At 34.3% G+C, this 19,573-nt stretch overlaps 1 protein-coding gene across 1 annotated transcript; it reads left to right on the top strand.

Annotated features, from left to right (window-relative positions):
• Positions 1–11,491: 11,491 nt before the first annotated feature.
• Positions 11,492–17,551, top strand: LOC123548624 (thiol S-methyltransferase METTL7B-like). The gene is made up of 2 exons (XM_045336062.2): positions 11,492–12,092; positions 14,383–17,551. Exons 1-2 carry the CDS (start codon positions 11,583–11,585, stop codon positions 14,620–14,622), a joined length of 750 nt encoding a protein of 249 aa, XP_045191997.1. The 5' UTR covers positions 11,492–11,582; the 3' UTR covers positions 14,623–17,551.
• Positions 17,552–19,573: the final 2,022 nt, after the last annotated feature.

The following is a 19,573-nucleotide window of genomic DNA, read 5'->3' on the forward strand; positions in this document are numbered from 1 at the left end:
AAAGGAAAGTGTGCAACTAAAGCAACAAAACAAAGAAACCAGCTAAAGCAGCTAAATATGGAGACAAGGCATAGATATAAGTCGACTACACAGGAAAACAAGGTATACAAAAAGTAGCTAAAGCATGCAAAGCAAGACAAGTATTGACAACACAATGCAAAAAGCACAGCAAGTAACTAAAGCAACTAAGCATGGAGAAAAAGCATAAAACTATATCAACTACACAAAATAAGCAAGGTACACATACTAAATTGTAGCAAACTATGAGGGACAAGGCATACAACAAAAACAGCTAAACAAAGCAAAAACTAACTGGTCGGGTGTAATGAAAAGAGATGCCGCCCGGTCCTGCGGAACAAGCTGCTAAGTATGTTTGCACATTGGACATTTGCAGTCTTGACCATTCCAGTGTGAAATTAAGCTTTTAAATTGATTAAAACTAGATGTTTTCCTAAACTTTTCTGGGAGCGAGTTCCACAGAACTGGAGCGGCATATCTGAAGCTTTGTTTACCATACCTAGTTGTTGTTACCTGGGGAACTTCTAGTAGGTTGGAATACCTAAAATTGTAACCAGAATCATGAATATTAATTAAATCATTTAGAACAGATGGAGCGATGTTGTTAAAAAATTTAAATGTTTCTATGGCCATTGCTCTAGTTCTTCTGATATACAAGCTAGGAAGGTTTGCTTAACTAAGTACTTAAATAAACTTCATAAACAAAACGAAGAGCTCTTTCTTGTATTTTTTCAATCTTATTTGTACTTTTATTGGAACAAAAATGCCATGTCAGAGGACAGAAGCTGAAGTTTGATAAGATATAGGAATGAAAAATAGTTAACCTACTTAATTTACATAGATTTCTGCCTATTCTTTTCAATATGTTTAGTTGTTGTGCTGCCTTACTGCAAATAGTACTAATATGATTTTCGAAATTGAGAGAAAAGTCTAAGTTTACTCCTCATAGTTTTACTACATCATCACATTCTATATTGGCATTTTTAATTCTGAGCTTAGGCTTCCTAGAGTGTGTTTTATTTCCAATAGCTATAGCTTGAAACTTATCGGGGTTAGCCTGCATACAATTAATAGAGAACCAGTTTATAAGAACATTACTTTCATTTTAGTCTGCCAATATATTGGGAAAATGTGACTTCTGATGGCATATTTTGTTAATGCTCGGATATAAGTATTAAAGTGTTCCTTAGAATCGAACATGAAATTTAAAAGGGGCTGTCACCTTCTAGGGTTCCTCATTACAGTACAATGGGGTCAAAGGTCAAATAAGTGCATTTACAAATAAATTATGCCGCTGTGCACCCGTTTTGTTTTCATATACCATCTAAACTGGTTTAAATACTGTGGCTGAATGCGCATTACCATTTTGTAAATAAAACTGTTGATAATATTATATAAAATATGTATCAAATATATATATAATATTATATAGATCTAGAATAATATATATCTGGGGAAATATGACGGCAAAGTATGTTTTACTTGATATGTTTGCTAATCTTTATATGTGGATGAACTAGTGAAATGTTTTTGAAAATGTTGTATCAAAGGGTTATTTCAATGTAAATTCAAGGTCACAGACATGTCAAGGTCAAAACTGAACTTTTAAAAATGACTGCTAAGTTATTAACGGTAGCAAAATGGTGCGTATATTAACAATATACACAACAACTTTTCTGACTCCACACCTGTTTTTCCCTTTATCGCCAAATTTGACAGATTTGAATGAAAGTTTTACACAATGTTAAATGATTATTCTATTATAATATAACATAAAAACCACCATAGCCTGATGTAAATTCATTTATCTGTAAGGGTAACAATAAGGTAACCCTTAAATTAAAAGTCACATTAGTAAATTCCAACTCACAGTAGTACACTTTGACCCTATCAATTCAATTATATTAAAATTGTTATATTCTGAATGTTCAACTCTGTTTAGTTGTAACGGAACATCTGTTAATATTTTCTGTTTGTACATATTAATTTTTATCAGGTTTGTGACGTCATATTAATGACACCAAATTAATGACAAAATTGTTTAATCCCGCAGATGACAGTATTGCCGTATACAGACCAGCACCAAGTTGCATTCATTCAGTGACATTTTTTGTAGTGGGAAGAGGGGTGGGGTACCTTATTTAAACTGTCAAGGTACAACGAATGTACGAACAACTGATATCGTTGTTATGTTTATTTAATTGAATTGGTCATTAAACAGTGTGTCTAATTTTCATTCAAATCTGTCAAAATTTGGCAGAGATAAAAACAAAAGTCAGGTGTGCAGTTAGAAAAATTGTTGAACAAATGATTACAAAATGACACTGCAAATGCATTCCTTGCAGTTCAGGCAGCAATAAAACTTGAATTTAAGCTTTGAACTGACTATAAAAAGAATATTTACATATTGTACAATTTTGAGAAATGTATGCGAAAGAGATAATATGATAGGTTTTGCAGAAGAAGACTAAGCGGAAAATGAATTACATATAAATGCATAAACTTCTCACGTAAATAGTATTTTAGCTCAATCAGTAAAGCACATATCTAATGATCGAGGGGCCATGAGTTCGATCCCTGGGAGAGGTGAAAGTTCTCCATGACAATTTGATAATAGATATTGTCATGAGTGAGTTCGTCCTCCACTTTCTGAATCATTTGGAGATGTCGGCAGTTACTTGCAGGGAAAAGGCTACTACTTGTAGAGACTCCAGAAACACTGATTAATTAATAATAATAAGTTAATTGACCGCCGTTACATTTATAATACTTCTCCAGCCCCAAAAGAAATGATTTCAGATCTGGTGATGATTCATTATTTGATATATATTTATGCTAATTTGTCCACGTGACGATGGTTAAATAGGACATTTTAGAAGAAAAATTACTGACATATTGGTCAGAGCATAGGTTTACACAGTACATGTACTGTAATAAACTAATCAGAAGAGATCTGTATGATTTCAACTAGTTAATCTATACACTATTCCCATGATTCGCTGTAATATAGTTATTCTTTACTATAATTCAAGCTTTTATCATCATAATTTAGGTATTTCCAATTGAGTGGCACATTTTTAGAACTAGATTTTCTATCACCGAAGCTCTTAATGGGATATTTGCGTCATTTTAATCTAAAAATTCACCACGCTATTTCTGTTTCGATCTTTTTTATCTTTGGCTTTGCTTCTACACTCTCACTTATTTAAATCAAAGTTGAAAAACGAATCAGATCGTAACAATTTACAGATCTGACATATGGTTTCAGACAGGATGTCCTTGACAACATTGTGAAAACAGTGATACATTGAAGTTATACCTTCCGATATTTTCATGATTACTGACATAATTATGATGGTTCAACTAATCAAAATGATGAAATATTGTGGTTCGATAGTTACCATGAGATATAAAATGCGTAAAAATAACTTCCTGCAGGATGAGAAGAGCATGAAGAAGAGATTTGAAATTCAAAATGATGGATTTATAATAAACAAATAATGCCGATTGATATATTATGTCAGGCTAACCCGTCAATAGCTTGTGAAGTGTTATGGAGTTTATTCATTTTTTTACAAGGGTAAGAAGTTATTTCTATATAAGGGAAATTCATTCCAACATTCCGCACTGAATTTAATTGACAATATATTTTACACGTTTAAGGCTACAATAGCCTTAGCTCACACTTGCTTATTTTATAACAACAGTTAGATTCCTTCTAGATACATTGGTAAGTTTCTCCACACGGTTCTATCACCAACCAATCACTCGGAAATCTAAAGGTGTTGTAACAGGAAAACAAACATGCTTTGCCCCTATATTCACGGTCAAAACGATCATACTAATAACATTCAATATACTATCGCATTCACTGAGAATTATCAAGCCTTTTTGAAGTTATGACATCTAAAGAACCAACATAATCAAATATTTACAAAACTGTAGATATTGAAACACTTGAAGAGCGGTTACAAGTTCTTATAATAGCCTAATGTCAGTGTGCAAGGAATAATTTTTTAGCTGATTCAAAAATATGAAAAGTACCATTTTTCATGCTGATCATCATGCGTAAACCAATGGAATAGAGTTTTGATTGACAGAATGGACAGTTTTAGATAATGCTTGAGAAAAATTTCACATTTCATTTTGTCTCACAAACAGACTTAATCAAACCGAGTTTGATATTTTTGCGTTCTGGAGTTCTATGCCGCCGAAGGAATCTTTAGATCTGTCAACAGTCAGTACAGCCAAACTATTTTCGCTAGAGTTTGATAGGACAAGCAACATGTGTTCTAGATATCAGTAGTACAAGCTAACGTGACGTATACATTATATAGACCTTACACCGAGCTTTGACTTTGCTAGTCTTTATAAAATACAGTCAAACCTGTCTATAAAGATCACCCTTGGGAGAAACAAAAAGTGGTCTTAATTGACAGGTGGTCTTTGTTCACCGGTAAAACATATTGTAAATGTTAAAATAGGAAACAAAACCAGTAGTGTTTAGAGCCAGTGGTTTCTATTCTGAGGTGGTCTTTAGCACAGGTGTGACTGTACGCGCCATAGAATTTTTCTACCTGTACTGTTCATACAGACAACCATACAGGTAAACCAACCAGCCATTATGGAAACTGTTAGCCAGAAAACGGAAATTTTAGAGGCATGAGAAAAATTACTTTCATAAATGAACAAAATATTCGAGCGTACGACAATTTAAGCTCATTCTATAGAAATACCTTTAGTCCTTTTGAATTTAGCCAGTCTTAAATGCAATAAATCTATTCGAAGTAATTTATTTTACTTCTGAAATTCATAACTATCACCGAAAAATTACAAGTTTGTACTTGAATGTAGCACAAATTGCAGATATCCGAAGTTTATAACAAAAATGCACTTACTGACCTTTGACCTTGTGCTGTGACCTTACTATGACCCTTAGGAGGCGACAGCCCCCCTGAAAAGTTTCCAATTTTTATAAAGTTAACAATGAACATGGCTGTCGGGCATTAACAAAAAATGCCATCATAGCCAATTTCTAGGCCTCTTTTTGGATATATAGGCAGACTATTTTGAAGGACTGTAATTAAAGAGTCGAAATTTGATAAACTAAAAGAAAGGGTGTTGTCATCTGCGTAATTATACAAAGATCCTTGTTCAATAAAATAAAATATATCATTTAAAAAGATATTAAAAAGTAGAGGTCCAAGGATCGAGCCCTGAGGCACCCCTTTAACTATCTCAGCCCAGCCACTAGTAGTATTTCCTATTTTGATCTGTTGTTTTCTTTTTGAGATGTAAGATGTTAATAAGTTATCAGAGTTTTCAGACAAGCCATATGATTTAAGTTTACATAGTAAAATATTATGGGGGAGACAGTCAAAGGCCTTAGAAAGGTCCATAAGAACAGCAGCTACAAACTTATTAGAGTCTAATGCAGATTTCCAGTCTTCGACTAGTTTTAGAAGGGTGGTCTGACAGCCATGGCCTTTTCTAAAAGCAAACAAAAATTTATTAAATATTGGTTCAAAATACTCTGATAATTGCTCAGCCAAAACTTTTTCGAATATTTTTGAAGGTGCAGGCAAAATGCTGACAGGCCTGTAGTTAGATTTTGGAAGAAGATCATTTTTCTTAAAGGTTAGAGTAACTTGAGCTTGCTTTAGTCGATCTGGAAAAACACCACTGTCAATAGAGCTATTTATAAAATTTGTATAAAATGGAACCAGTGATTGTGAGCCTAGTTTAAGTAATTTTATTGAAATTTTGTCAACACCTGTGGCTTTCTTTGCATTAAAATTTCGTATAATTTTAGAGACTGTAGACTGACTTACATAATTAAAATTGAAAGAATTTGATGTAATATTTTGACCCAAAATTTTGATCATACTTGGATGACTAGCCTCATCGAAACTGACATCTTTACCAATATCTTTGGCAACATTTGCATAAAAATTGTTAAAAATTTCTGCAACATCTGTATTGTCTGATACTGTTTTGTCATCTTCGTTTAATATTATTTTGGTCAGATTACTTTTGCTTTTATTTGACATATAGGATTTGATCGTTGTCCAAAAATCTTTATTCTTGCAGCCACCTATGCATCTTTCCTGAAAAAAAGTATTAATTGAAATACGTTTAAGTTTATTTACGTAATTTCTTCTCTTCCTATATTCCTCCCATGTTTTAGCATTTTTATTTTTCAAAAACTTTGTGTGAAACATTTTCTTATTGTAAATTGCTTTTCTTAATTTTCTGTTCATATAAGGCAGTTGTACAGGCTTTTTGTAGACTTGTTTAAGAGGTGCATGTTTATCAATAATATTTATTACATCTTTCTCGAAGTCATTATAAGCAGTATCTACGTCAATTTCATCCATGTTCCTACGGTCAGCAATCATACTCAATTCATTATTAAAAGATTCCATATCAAAATTTTTAAATCTTCTAAAATTGACTTTTTGTTTCTCATTTCCTGGTACACTACTATTTATCACAGTACTAATCATGTTGTGACAGTCACTAATACCGGTTGAAAAATTCAAAGTACTGAAACAAAGGTTATTAAAAATGGTTTGTTAAAAATACATCTAAAAGAGAGGGGGTACAATTCTTTTTTAAAACAGGTCGGGGTTTTAAAAATATTTGATAAATTAAAAATTTCCATAATGTCCAGGAGTGGTCTACTTTTGGATTCAGACAAAAGATCATAGTTCAAATCCCCTAGCACAGCATAATAGTCATAGAGACTAACACATCTATCAAAAGTATTTTGCATACACGGAGGTCTGTAAACACAGAAAAACACCATTTACATTTGTTCAAATTTACCTCATATAAAATGTTTTCAAGATGTTCAGATTCAATATCTTTCCGTCTGCGTGATGGAATGTCAGTACGGATAAAAGACACTAACCCTCCTCCATGAATGTTCCTGTCTCTTCTTTCTAATTTAAATCCTGGTACTTCAAAAATGGCATCACGATAAGTACTATATTTTGTTTCTGAGATAAATAAAAGATCAACAACTTTATCAATCAGAATTTCGTAAATTTCATCAAATTTGGATTTAAGACTGTTAATGTTCAGATTTGCCACTATAAATTTTTTAGGGTGCATCTTACGAAGTTCAACAAGTTCCTTGAAAGCAAGGCCACATGCAGAGTCTGATGATGTGTTGATATCGACTTCCGTCATATCGTCACTGAAGAAAGAGTCTGTAAAGTTAAAAGTTTTCACACTGGCTGCAGGTCCAGGGATCAGAACTGTTACCGAGAATAGGACCTTCGGCTGTTTATAATTCATTTGTCTCCCGTGAATTTCTGTGAACTGCTCGACCATTACAAGTTTAGCAAGGAATCGGTAAAACCGAATGATGCTCCCCAATGCATGTGCTTGTCCAAATATGGTGAATAACGTATTAGAAATCCCAAAAAAGGAAGATAATAAAAAGAAGAAAATTGAATAAAAGGAGATAGTTCAAAAACTAGGTAAGGTAGAATTTATGGCCTCTATCATTTTGTGAAGTTTGTGAGTTATGGTTCTGTGACACTGCATTTCCCGTCTTATTTTGTATAATAAACGGAAAAAACTAGGTAACGTAGAGTTATGATTCTTTAACACTGCACTTTGTCTCAATGGCCTCTATGATTATGTGAAGTTTCAATCAAATGTCAATAATACTTTTCAAGTTATACACCGGACAAGCCTTATTTTGTGTAATAAAGGGAGATAATTCAAAACCTAGGTAGAGTTATGGTTCTTTTACACTGCACTTCCCGTCAATGGTCTCTATCATTTTGAGAAGTTTCAATGAAATGTCATTAATACTTTCCAAGTAAAGCTCCGGACCAGCCTTATTTTGTATAATAAAAACAGATAATTCAAAAACTAGGTAAGGTAGAGTTATGATTCTTTAATGCTGCACTTTGTCTCAATGGCCTCTATAAATATGTGAAGTTTCAATCAAATGCCATTAATACTTTTCAAGTTATAAAACCTGTTTGAGGTCGGGGGATTTTAGATATAAAGGTTCGAACAACCACCAGAGGACAGTTGTGACCACCGGTGGAATACATGTTTTATCCATTATTTTGAGAAATGCAACCTTGATGGTTCTTCTGTTTTGTTTTAGGATGTTGAGTTTCCCACAACCTAAACCATATCTGCAAAACTATAGGGAATAATTCTTGAGCTGGTGATGGAATTCCAACCTACGGCTTACAAAATGAAAACAAAGATGAAACCATACCCTGTTCCTCACTGCGCTGCAGGAAGGTATTTATAACCTTCAGATGTATTTTGACCTTAAAATGTGTTGATAAAACTTACCTAACGTCGGATTTTAGTTTTCCGATCAGCACTTTGTCTGCAGCATCGAACTTTTCAGTATGCTTAATGTAGAAGTCGAATACATCTTTTAGATAGCTGCGGGAGCATTTTAGTGGTTTCTTATAATACTTCCTAGCGTGCTCCTCATTCATTAGTCTTGGCTGCTTTACCACCGTTGTTTTTGTAGGGGCGGCTTCAGCATAGAAATAGCGCAAATAATGCATAATTTCTGCTGGTACAGTGGTGAGATCAACATCGACACAAAATGGCTACAATACTGAAAAATTAAGCACAAACTGTGCTTACCGTCCAGAAAATGTACGTTGGTCCGAATCTTAGACGTTAAAACTTGAAATTAAAAAAAAATAATATTTACACTTTTCTTAAAGATTTTAATAACGTATTTACTGTCAAGAGATATTTACGGTAACGACATTCAACTTTATTAAATGATGGCATTTTTCAGATTAAAATTAAGTATCTTTTATTTCAAAACAAACATTCTTTCTATCTTCATTTTGAATAACAGCATTAAAGCTGCAATTCATCTCTACACCTTTAATGTTGTTTGGAAGTTGACATTCACAAATTGAGAACAGGTCTTGACTGGTGATTTTTTTTAGAAATATTTGGTTACTGTTCATTTCATTTACTACAATAATTGTACTGAATGTTCATAAACTTACGCTAGTGTCTTGGCTCATTTCACAAAAATCGTGAAAGATTTTTTTTCTTAAAAAATATTTTTAACAGCTGAGGTTGTGGTTTTTGTTGTCTCTGTTGCTCTTCTTGTAATTGATCTGGGTTTTTTTTGTAAAGGGTGTAACTGCTTTCAAACTTATTTTATGCAAGGTAATTGGACATGATGGTAGAAAAAAAAAACTGATTAAAACTTTGAATGTGCATATGTACCAAAATACTGCAATGCTATATCCTAAAAGTCAATGTGAATTAAAATTTGCAAGGCATATAATCGATGTATCGTTTACATAAGAAACTGTGTTATTGAAACTAATGACAAACTTATGAAGTGACTTCATGAGTCAAATATGTAAGCATCAACAGTAGAATGAGACGGGACAGTCCGCTATGATAACGGATCAAAAGTAGTTCGTCATTCTTCGTCAATTTAATGGGGGTTCATAGACTTAGAAGGAGGCTGCGTCCGTCAGCCTCCTGTCATATATCGTCTCCACAACCCTGTATTCTATCAAGTCTAGGAATTTTGATATTGTAGATTTGGCAATAATCGCGAAGATATTATTTTTGCCAATATTCTCGGATAAAGCCAATCGCGAATTCAAACTATTCGTGTTTATTTATTAGAGACGACTGATCAAAAGTAGTTCGTCATTCCAGTTTATTGGGAATTCATAGATGTGTGAATGTCTTTGTTAGACCAATCAAATTGCTTAGATTAGTAGACACTTGAATTGACAAAAATTTCCTGCAACGATATAATGATTATGCTCGCAACACCAATACCCGTAGCTCTATAGTAAAGTGCTAATTCATGTATCCAATGCTAACATGACCTTTTTTATATTGGGCCAGTAACTCTATCACCAGAGTTTAGGTATTTCTTAGTTCAAATGTATTAACACATTTACAACTTGACGATGTATCGTAATCAAAACAAGGTAAGCTTTTAAAAAAGCTAGAAAGTGGCTCGCTCAGAGGGCAGGGATGGAGCTCAATGTGATATGCCTTGGAAAAGGGTCTATAAACGTTTATTATTCCGCCTCGTTAGTTCAGTGGTAAAGCGTCCGCTTCGAGTGCGCAAGGTCTTGGGTTCAAACCCTGGCTGCGTCATACTGAATACGTAAGAATAAGAACAGAAATTCCCTTGCTTGGCACTCAGCATTAAAAAGGAAACAGGCTTTCCCTCTCTCATACACTCACGGCGATGGATATCATCAGGAAAAAGGTGTCGAGAGTGATTTATTTAAGTTGAAATAACTTATTTTACAATGAACCTAAAATAAATGAGTATAAATCAAATCAAAATAAGGCCGAAAAGGTGGAAAATGTCAGTGATTCCACCGAATGTCAAGTGTTTCTCAAGTACATGAAATATGTATCCAGACCCTGAAATATTTCCAGCGCTAATGGCATTTGTTTCAAATACACAAGCTTATAGGTGCTCAATTGGCTCAGTTAACCAAAGTTTTCCTAAGTGTTAAGCTCATTTCTGCAATAAGGGAGATGCGATTGATGCAATATTGTACTTGCGATAGATTGGTCCTTTGCGTATCAGTGAGCTCTTTTTGTACATTAAAGGTGACCGCGGCCTTATGTGACAATCTGGATTTTGTAACCCAGTTTTCGACTGGTCACTAAACGAACCGCCATATTATTTTAGAATGCTGGCTTGCCCTTTGTAATTGAAGAAAAAAAGTTGGGAACCAGGAATTGGAGATGTTCGGCGTTTTAGATAGTTTTCATAGTAAAAGCCTATCGTAATACTGGCTCGCCGAGGCGAATCAGCATAATGTTGTTTACTCTAAGGTCAAAATGTCACTAGGAGGTCAAATGTAAACAGGATAAGTGAAGTACCAAGTTTATAAATGTATCTATCAAGAGAGCACAATTTCCCCATAATTGGTCAACCACAGGACTAAGCTCCATAACTGCTCTAATGTGCTCAGTATTCAGCCCGTTTATCTTCCACCTCTTAAGAGGTGTTCACTCTGATCACTGCAAAATGGAATAATAAGCGTGTTCAAGACGAAAGCCAGTAGCTCCATGTTTTAATATTATGTGAACAGACTGTGTGAATTTAAAAATTCTTAAATGTTAACAGATACACGTAGAAACCTATACCTTGCTGTTAAAACACAAATAGTATGAAACGATTTTAATAAGACTTTTTTTCTGTTGTTAAGCCGACTCAGAAACTTTTCAGCTACAGTTAGCTAAAAACAACATCAGGCTACTTTATAACTTATTTCAGATTCGTGCAAGTAATGTGTCACAATCTAGAGTCTGACCTTCGTTATCCTTTAGGACAAGTACTTTGTAATCAATGAGCGGACATCCTCACGACAATAATGAGCTCTCAAATATATCTATAGCATTAAACCTCCCTTACACACAATTTGCATTATCGGTACACACGCGTCGCGCTTTAATATTTTATCAATGCAAACATGCACTTAATATTAACAAAAAGATAACAGCTGGGTCAAGCGGAGAGTGTAGATATATTTAAGGAGTAAACATATTTTAAACTAGAAATGGGAACCGAAGAAGTTCAAAGTTTTCCATCCTACGAAACCGCGTTCGTATTTGTGGTTTTAGGAATAATCTGGTATTTTCGTGAAAAAATAGTGTATAAAAGCTATAAGAAATACGTCGCATGGATGATAAATAAAATTACCAAAAATATTAAAGACGGATTAAATGACGAGAAGACCCGACTGTTTGAGTTTCTACATGATTATAAAGATCAACAGAAGGAAAACCTGACGATACTTGAGGTTGGATCTGGCACAGCTCCTAATTTGTCCTTCTACCCGGCAAATACTAAGGTGGTTTGCCTGGAACCAAATCAGCACTTTGATAGTTACGCAACTGAAAACGTCAAAAAGGAAGGAAATTCGATCTCCGTAGATTTTGTACATGGATATGCAGAGGCTTTGCCATTCGAAAATGAAACATTTGACATTGTAGTGTGCACTCTAGTTTTGTGTTCTGTTAAAGATATGAAGAAGTGTTTGCAAGAAATCAAACGAGTCCTGCGACAGGTATTTATGTTAGTTTATTAATGCTTACAAGCATTTTAGCTCACCTGTCACATAGTGACAAGGTGAGCTTTTGTGATCACGCAGCGTTCGTCGTCCGTCGTCCGTCCGTGCGTGCATGCGTTCGTGCGTGCGTGCGTAAACTTTTGCTTATGACCACTCTAGAGGTCACATTTTTCAAGGGATCTTTATGAAAGTTGGTCAGAATGTTCAACTTGATGATATCTAGGTCAAGTTCGAAACTGGGTTACGTGCGGTCAAAAACTAGGTCAGTAGGTCTAAAAATAGAAAAACCTTGTGACCTCTCTAGAGGCCATATATTTCACAAGATCTTCATGAAAATTGGTCAGAACGTTAACCTTGATGATATCTAAATCAAGTTCGAAACTGGGTCACGTGCCTCAAAAACTAGGTCAGAAGGTCAAATAATAGAAAAACCTTGTGACCTCTCTAAAGGCCATATTTTTCATGGGATCTGTATGAAAGTTGGTCTGAATGTTTATCTTGATGATATCTAGGTCAAGTTCGAAACTGGGTTACGTGCGGTCAAAAACTAGGTCAGTAGGTCTAAAAATAGAAAAACCTTGTGACCTCTCTAGAAGCCATATATTTCATGAGATCTTCATGAAAATTGGTCAGAATATTCACCTTGATGATATCTAGGTCAAGTTCGAAAGTGGGTCACGTGCCATCAAAAACTAGGTCAGTTGGTCAAATAATAGAAAAACCTTGTGATCTCTCTAAAGGCCATATTTTTCATTGGATCTGTATGAAAGTTGGTCTGAATGTTCATCTTGATGATATCTAGGTCAAGTTCGAAACAGGGTCATGTGCAATTAAAACCTAGGTCAGTAGGTCTAAAAATAGAAAAACCTTGTGACCTCCCTAGAGGCCATACTTGTGAATGGATCTCCATAAAAATTGGTCAGAATGTTCATCTTGATGATATCTAGGTCAATTTCGAAAGTGGGTCACGTGCTGTCAAAAAGTAGGTCAGTAGGTCAAACAATGTAAAAAACGTTGTGACCTCTCTAGAGGCCATATTTTTCATGGAATCTGTATGAAAGTTGGTCTGAATGTTTATCTTGATAATATATAGGTCAAGTTTGAAACTGGATCAACTGCGATCAAAAACTAGGTCAGTTGGTCTTTAAATAGAAAAACCTTGTGACCTCTCTAGAGGCCATACCCTTGAATGGATCTTCATGAAAATTGGTCAGAATGTTCACCTTGATGATATCTAGGTCAAGTTTGAAACTGGGTCACGTGCCATAAAGATCTAGGTCAGTAGGTCAAATAATAAAAAAACGTTGTGACCTCTAGAAGGCCATACTTTTCATGGGATCTGTATGAAAGTTGGTCTGAATGTTCATCTTGATGATATCTAAGTCAAGTTTGAAACTGGATCAACTGCGGTAAAAAACTAGGTCAGTAGGTTTAAAATTAGAAAAATCTTTTTACCTCTCTAGAGGCCATATTTTTCAATGGATCTTCATGAAAATTCATCTGAATGTTCATCTTGATGATATCAGTTTCGAAACTGGGCCACGTGTGGTCAAAAACTAGGCCAGTAGGCGTAAAAATAGAAAAACCTTGTGACCTCTCTAGAGGCCATATTTTACATGAGATCTTCATGAAAATTAGTGAGAATGCTCACCTTGATGATATCTAGGTAAATTTCAAAACAGGGTCACGTACCTTCGAAAACTAAGTCAATATGTCAAATAATAGAAAAACCTTGTGACCTCTCTAGAGACCATATTTTTCAATGGATCTTCATGAAAATTGGTCAGAATTTTTATCTTGATAATATCCAGGTCAAGTTTAAAACTGGATCACATGAGCTCAAAAACTAGGTCACTATGTCAAATAATAGAAAAACGACGTCATGCTCAAAACTGGGTCATGTGGTCCTTTTGTTGCATTTATGAGAGGTTGTAGTGACAAAATCATTATTTTTGAGGGAGTCGGCTCTCACAGATCCAAAACATAATCACCCTGCCCCTCTCCCCATCCCCCAAAGAAAGAAAATAAAAATATGTGCGTTCAATTACAAGTACATGTCTATTTTGTATATCTGTACATACATATGTAAATTATGACTCCAGTCTGATAGGCAGTATCATTATACGCGTTTAAAGAAAACACTTCATGTATACAGTTCGTTTTCAAATAGTGTTCGGTTTTTGATAAGCCAGTTTGTGTTTTTGCTATTAGACAAATCAAATTTTGTGCTCAATCAGTTATAAGTTTTGCTTTAAATTAGAAACTATCATTAAAACGTATTTTGTAGGGCGGGAAGTGCGTCTTCTTGGAGCATGTGGCGCACGAGGACAAGACGTCTTGGGCGTGGACGATTCAGTGTATAATAAATCCAGTTAACCAGCTGTTCTGCGATGGCTGTGAGACAATACGCGACACAGAAACCTACATTATGGCTGCTGGATTCTCAGATGTCAATGTAAAACGGTTTCCACACAAGCCGTTTCCGGTTTGGATCAGACCATGCATAAGTGGACTTGCTACAAAATAATTGAAAAAGGAATGACGGAAACTTACCTTTTGTAATGTATAGATTGTAAAATTAAAATTTAAACTGTTGGACTCGTCATATCAATCAGATTTGGTTTTCTCTAATACTATCTAATATTTTCTTTGCCGTTTTGTCTGTGTACCAAGAGGGCAAGGGACGAACTTGTAAGTGTAATTCACATGTTATTATGTGACAACCAGGTGTTTAATTTTTAACTGTGTATTTGATTTCAGCAGGAGCTAGTACTCAGAACAAGTTAATCTAGTGTAATATTTTGATTTGTACGTATTCCAATTTGACCTGTTGTGTAAAAATGTTCTTGTTGTCGTGTAAAAGTGTTCTTTGCACGACTAAGCCATTTAAATGAGCGTTCGCTGACATGATTATGTTAACAAGAGTTTTTATACGGATAACCTGGAACTTTTGTACAGTATTTAACAATACGTATGCATACCTTGATATCTAACGGGAATCTGCCTGATTTCCCCGATTAGCACTTTTCCTTAAGTTCACTAATTTACTCTATTTGCAGTGCGTAAAATATATATCGCACGTTCCGAAAAAAAATATAACTTTGTTCTTTTTCAAAATTAATTTTTAGTTTGTATCTCTAGTTATACGCATTTGGTTCTTTTTAACATTTTTGAACTTCAGGCGGGCTTTAAAAATAAGGACTTTGCCGTCTGCGAAAGATAGTATAAAGATAATATAGATAAAAGTAAAACTTTAAAATTCTCTTGAGTGGTTCTTTCTGAAACCCGCTAGGTTTTCATGTAATATTATGATATTGTCTCTATCGTATAAAACAGCCGAAAAAAAACTTTACAAGGCAGGCAAAATTAAATTTAGTAAAGCATTTGATATATTTGTGAATTCAGTTATATAATGACTTTCTGGAAAGGAATGTGCTGAGAATTAGTTCTTTCATTGTAAATAGACGGATAGTGTAAAATTTAGACTTAAGTAACTTTATTTGAGAAATTTAAATACACCAAAGGCCAAATGAAAGTAACTTTTACTGAAAACATGCAGTTTTACTATTTAGGACATTGAAATTCCTAATTTTCATGTAACAGACTAACACCTAGGCATTTGAGCCGTGCCATGGGAAAACCAACATAGTGGCTTTGCGACCAGTCTGGTCAGGGTCATCCATGCTGTTCGCTTTCAAAGCCTATTGGAATTAGAGAAACTGTTAGCGAACAGCATGGATCCTGACCAGACTGCGCGGATGCGCAGGCTGGTCTGGATCCATGCTAGTCGCAAAGCCACTATGTTGGTTTTCTCATGGCGCGGCTCATTTAAATTGAATTTTGTAATGTAGTTGAAGTTTTGTGCAATTTTTCAAATGTATTTTGATGCGTGACACAGGAACCTACATTATGGCTGCGGGATTCTCAGATGTCAATTTAAACCGGTTTCCACACAAGCCGTTTCTGATTTGGTTCAGACCATGCATTTGTGGACTTGCTATAAAATAAATGAAACGGAATGACGGAAACTTACCTTCTGTAATATATAGATTGTGAAATTAGAATTAAACTGTAGACACGTTATATCAATCAGATTTTGTTTTCTTTGCATATATTTGTTTTCTCTGCGTATTTTCTGTGTACCAACAAAGTTCAAATGAAATTCACATAATATTCCATTAATGTGACAGCCTATGGTTTAGTTGTATTTTTGATTTCAGCTAGAATTCAGACAAGTTAATATAGTGTATTGTTTTGATTTATACGTATTCCGCTTTGACCAGTGCTCTTTACACGATGAAGCCATTCGAATGAAAGTTCACTAACACTATTTTGTTTACAAGAGTATTTATAATGATAACCTGGAACTAGATTTGTACAGTATTTTACGTTACGCGTGCGTATCTTGATATCTAACGGGACTCCGTCTGATCCCTCCTCCCCCGTATAGCACGTGAAAAAATCACTTTTTTCAGTATTAATTAATGAGGTGCTTTCATAGTGTTTATAAATGTCTTTATCTCGGCCAGAACGACCATTTTGAATTTTAAGATTATTATTTTCACAAATTTCAGTTTATTTCCTTCTTATATTATTGATACTGGTTTCTCCAAATAAGTATGTGAACGAAACTGTTTTTAAAACTAATAATTTTCGATTTATTTTATGATGTTTGTCCATTTTACACTCGTAAAACAAAAGAAAGATGTTGTCATCCATTCTATATATTCTAGATATACACACGTGAAAAAGTCTTGATGATGGGTATCGGAAGAATTAACATCGTTCACTGAATCATGTTGTTTTGTCTATATAACATTGTGAATGTTTTCTAACTATAATAAATATCGATGTTAGATAAATGTGGATGTTGTTTGTAAATGTGTATTTATTATTCAAGATTTATAAATATATATCTATATGGTAAAACATATGTTATAAGTGCATGAAATAATGTAGTATATTAATTAGTAAATATTGAAGGCTGAAAATATTATTAAATATTATATACACCTCTCAAATGCGTTCATTTGATTGGGCAAAAGGGGTGCACGCGGGGATCCGCAAAAAGCGATATTGACCCGCAAAAGTGATAATGACTCTTTCTTATGTGTACGAAATATGGCCCAGTCAAATGAGTGCATTTGAAAAGGGCATATAATATAACAATTATAGACTTATATTTCGGTCAGTATGTGTTTTAACGGACCTGTAAAACAGATATTGACCTCGGACTGCGTTCTAGATCATTATCATTTGTTCAGTTCCGAAAAAACACACATTGACCTCAACAGAAGACAATAACTGTATAATAACAGTAACAAAGAAGCCTAAGTTTGCTAGATTAGATAGACTTTTTGTTCGGGATATATATATATCAAGATGTTTGAATGTATATATCAGTCTTTGAATATATACAGGTAACTGTATTGAAATAAAAACTGTATACCCCTCTTTACGAGCTTTTTTACTTATTTTAAGTCATGAAACTCTTTTGACCATTTTCTGTATTTCATCGTCATGGAGGAAATAAAGTGAAAAGGCAAAGAACACATACTGGCAATTGTGTAGTTCCATTTGTTTCACAGTTTAACTTATACTGCATTAACTAGGAATTGTCCGTGGGGGGATGGGGTGGGGGCGGGTGTTGCAAGAAACAGCACATATTAAGTCTTATTGTATATTCATGAATACGCTGCAATGATTTGGAAATCAAAGTTTAACGTTTTCTCGTAATAATTAATACGAAATTGGAGAAAAGATTTTATATGCGTAATTTATTTCTTTTTTATCAAGTATGAATTAAGTATACACAAATATCCTTTTTGTCAACTGCAAAATTGATATAAAGATACGTCATTTAATTGTTAAAAAGTCTGCAAGTAAATATACATCACCAACATCGCAACAGCCTTTGCACTAATTCAACACCAGATCAACAAATATCAGATAGGACTATTGTAACATTTAAAATATAATGTCAATTTAGAGCGGCAAAAATATGGCAGTATATAGTTCAAAATATACTGCAAGGTAGTGATGGGCCGACAATCGGCGACAATCGAATAATCGTCGGCGTTGCATTCATGAGCGCGATCGCCGATTTCACTTTTCCCTGATCGATTAATTACTTGGCATCCTAAACGGATAATTTAGTTGTTTCTGACCTTTTTCGTTCTGGTATTTACGGTTCTTTGGGGCAATATACGCCAAGGGAAACTACTCTACGTAAAAATGGCTTCCTCCAAAGTCTCGACAGAAATTGAGGTCTTCTGTGGTCATCCAGATTTTGGAAGATATATGGCTTATACAAACTTAAGCAGGGAAAACCATCAACCTAAACTCTTGACATTAGTATGGCAGTATGCATAGCATGCCGTAAGACTTAGGCAAGCATATTAGCAAAGGTAACTTGATGATTTCATTTTTTTTATTTTGTGGGACTGAAATCCTTCCAGTTGTTAGCTAAGAATTAATAAACCGTTGATACTTTTTTGCTCCAAATAATTTAACAACACAATATCACTGGATAAGTCCCTGGTGAAATTAAGACGAGTACCTGATTTGAAGTTTACTATCTTCACAAATATTTCACTTTTATGCTGTTAACTTACTTGTGTTTATGAAGGGATACAATAGAAATGGGATATTTGATGTCTGTGAAGTTCATTTCCTAAGAAATGACATAAAAACACTGTAAGGTGAACTTATAGATATGCAACTAGAGTAACCGATTATCCGATTATCCGATTATATCCGATTAATCGAATCGGTTGGCTAGTCCGATTATGCCGATTAATCGGTTGGCAAATCTAACCGATTTGCCCATCACTACTGCAAGGAAATAAATATAATGTCAGTTTGGTACAAGCAGCTTATGAAATCATACCGGCCAAAACGTGAACGATACTACATGATTTTATCATGATATAGACACACACACACAGATAAAAATAAACAGGCCTTTTCTAAAGATCCATAGAAAATGATTTGTCCAAAGTACACCTAAGACATTTCATAAGAGTGGTCTTATCCAGGAAGCAGTTGAAAGAAATCTAAATTTATCTCTTTTCAAAAATTGTTTTTATTATCATGTACTCCTCTTGAATTCTTATAGACATTTGCGAATAAAGACTGAATCAAGTGTGAACTGCAAGCAAGATAATATAATTATGTTATAGGCCCCTATTCAAGTTAGCGTATTATGCCCCATACTTAGCTGTGGATTGATATAGATATGTTTGTGTCCGTCCGTCCGTGTCAATAGAAAGGACAAGGTTCACTTAGGCTTTATATGGCCTATATTATTTGGAAAATGTTCAAGTTGTTCATAATTCAAAAAATCATTTGTTGTTTGCTATCAGAAAGTTTATCTTCTACAATGATCTTTTTAAAACAGAATTATTATTTTGTTCAAAATATGTCACTGAATATTGCTGAAAGCACAGATCTTTGGAACAATTGGGCATTTTGTGTAA

The sequence above is a fragment of the Mercenaria mercenaria genome, chromosome 15, assembly GCF_021730395.1.
Source record: "Mercenaria mercenaria strain notata chromosome 15, MADL_Memer_1, whole genome shotgun sequence".
Lineage (NCBI taxonomy): Eukaryota > Metazoa > Mollusca > Bivalvia > Venerida > Veneridae > Mercenaria > Mercenaria mercenaria.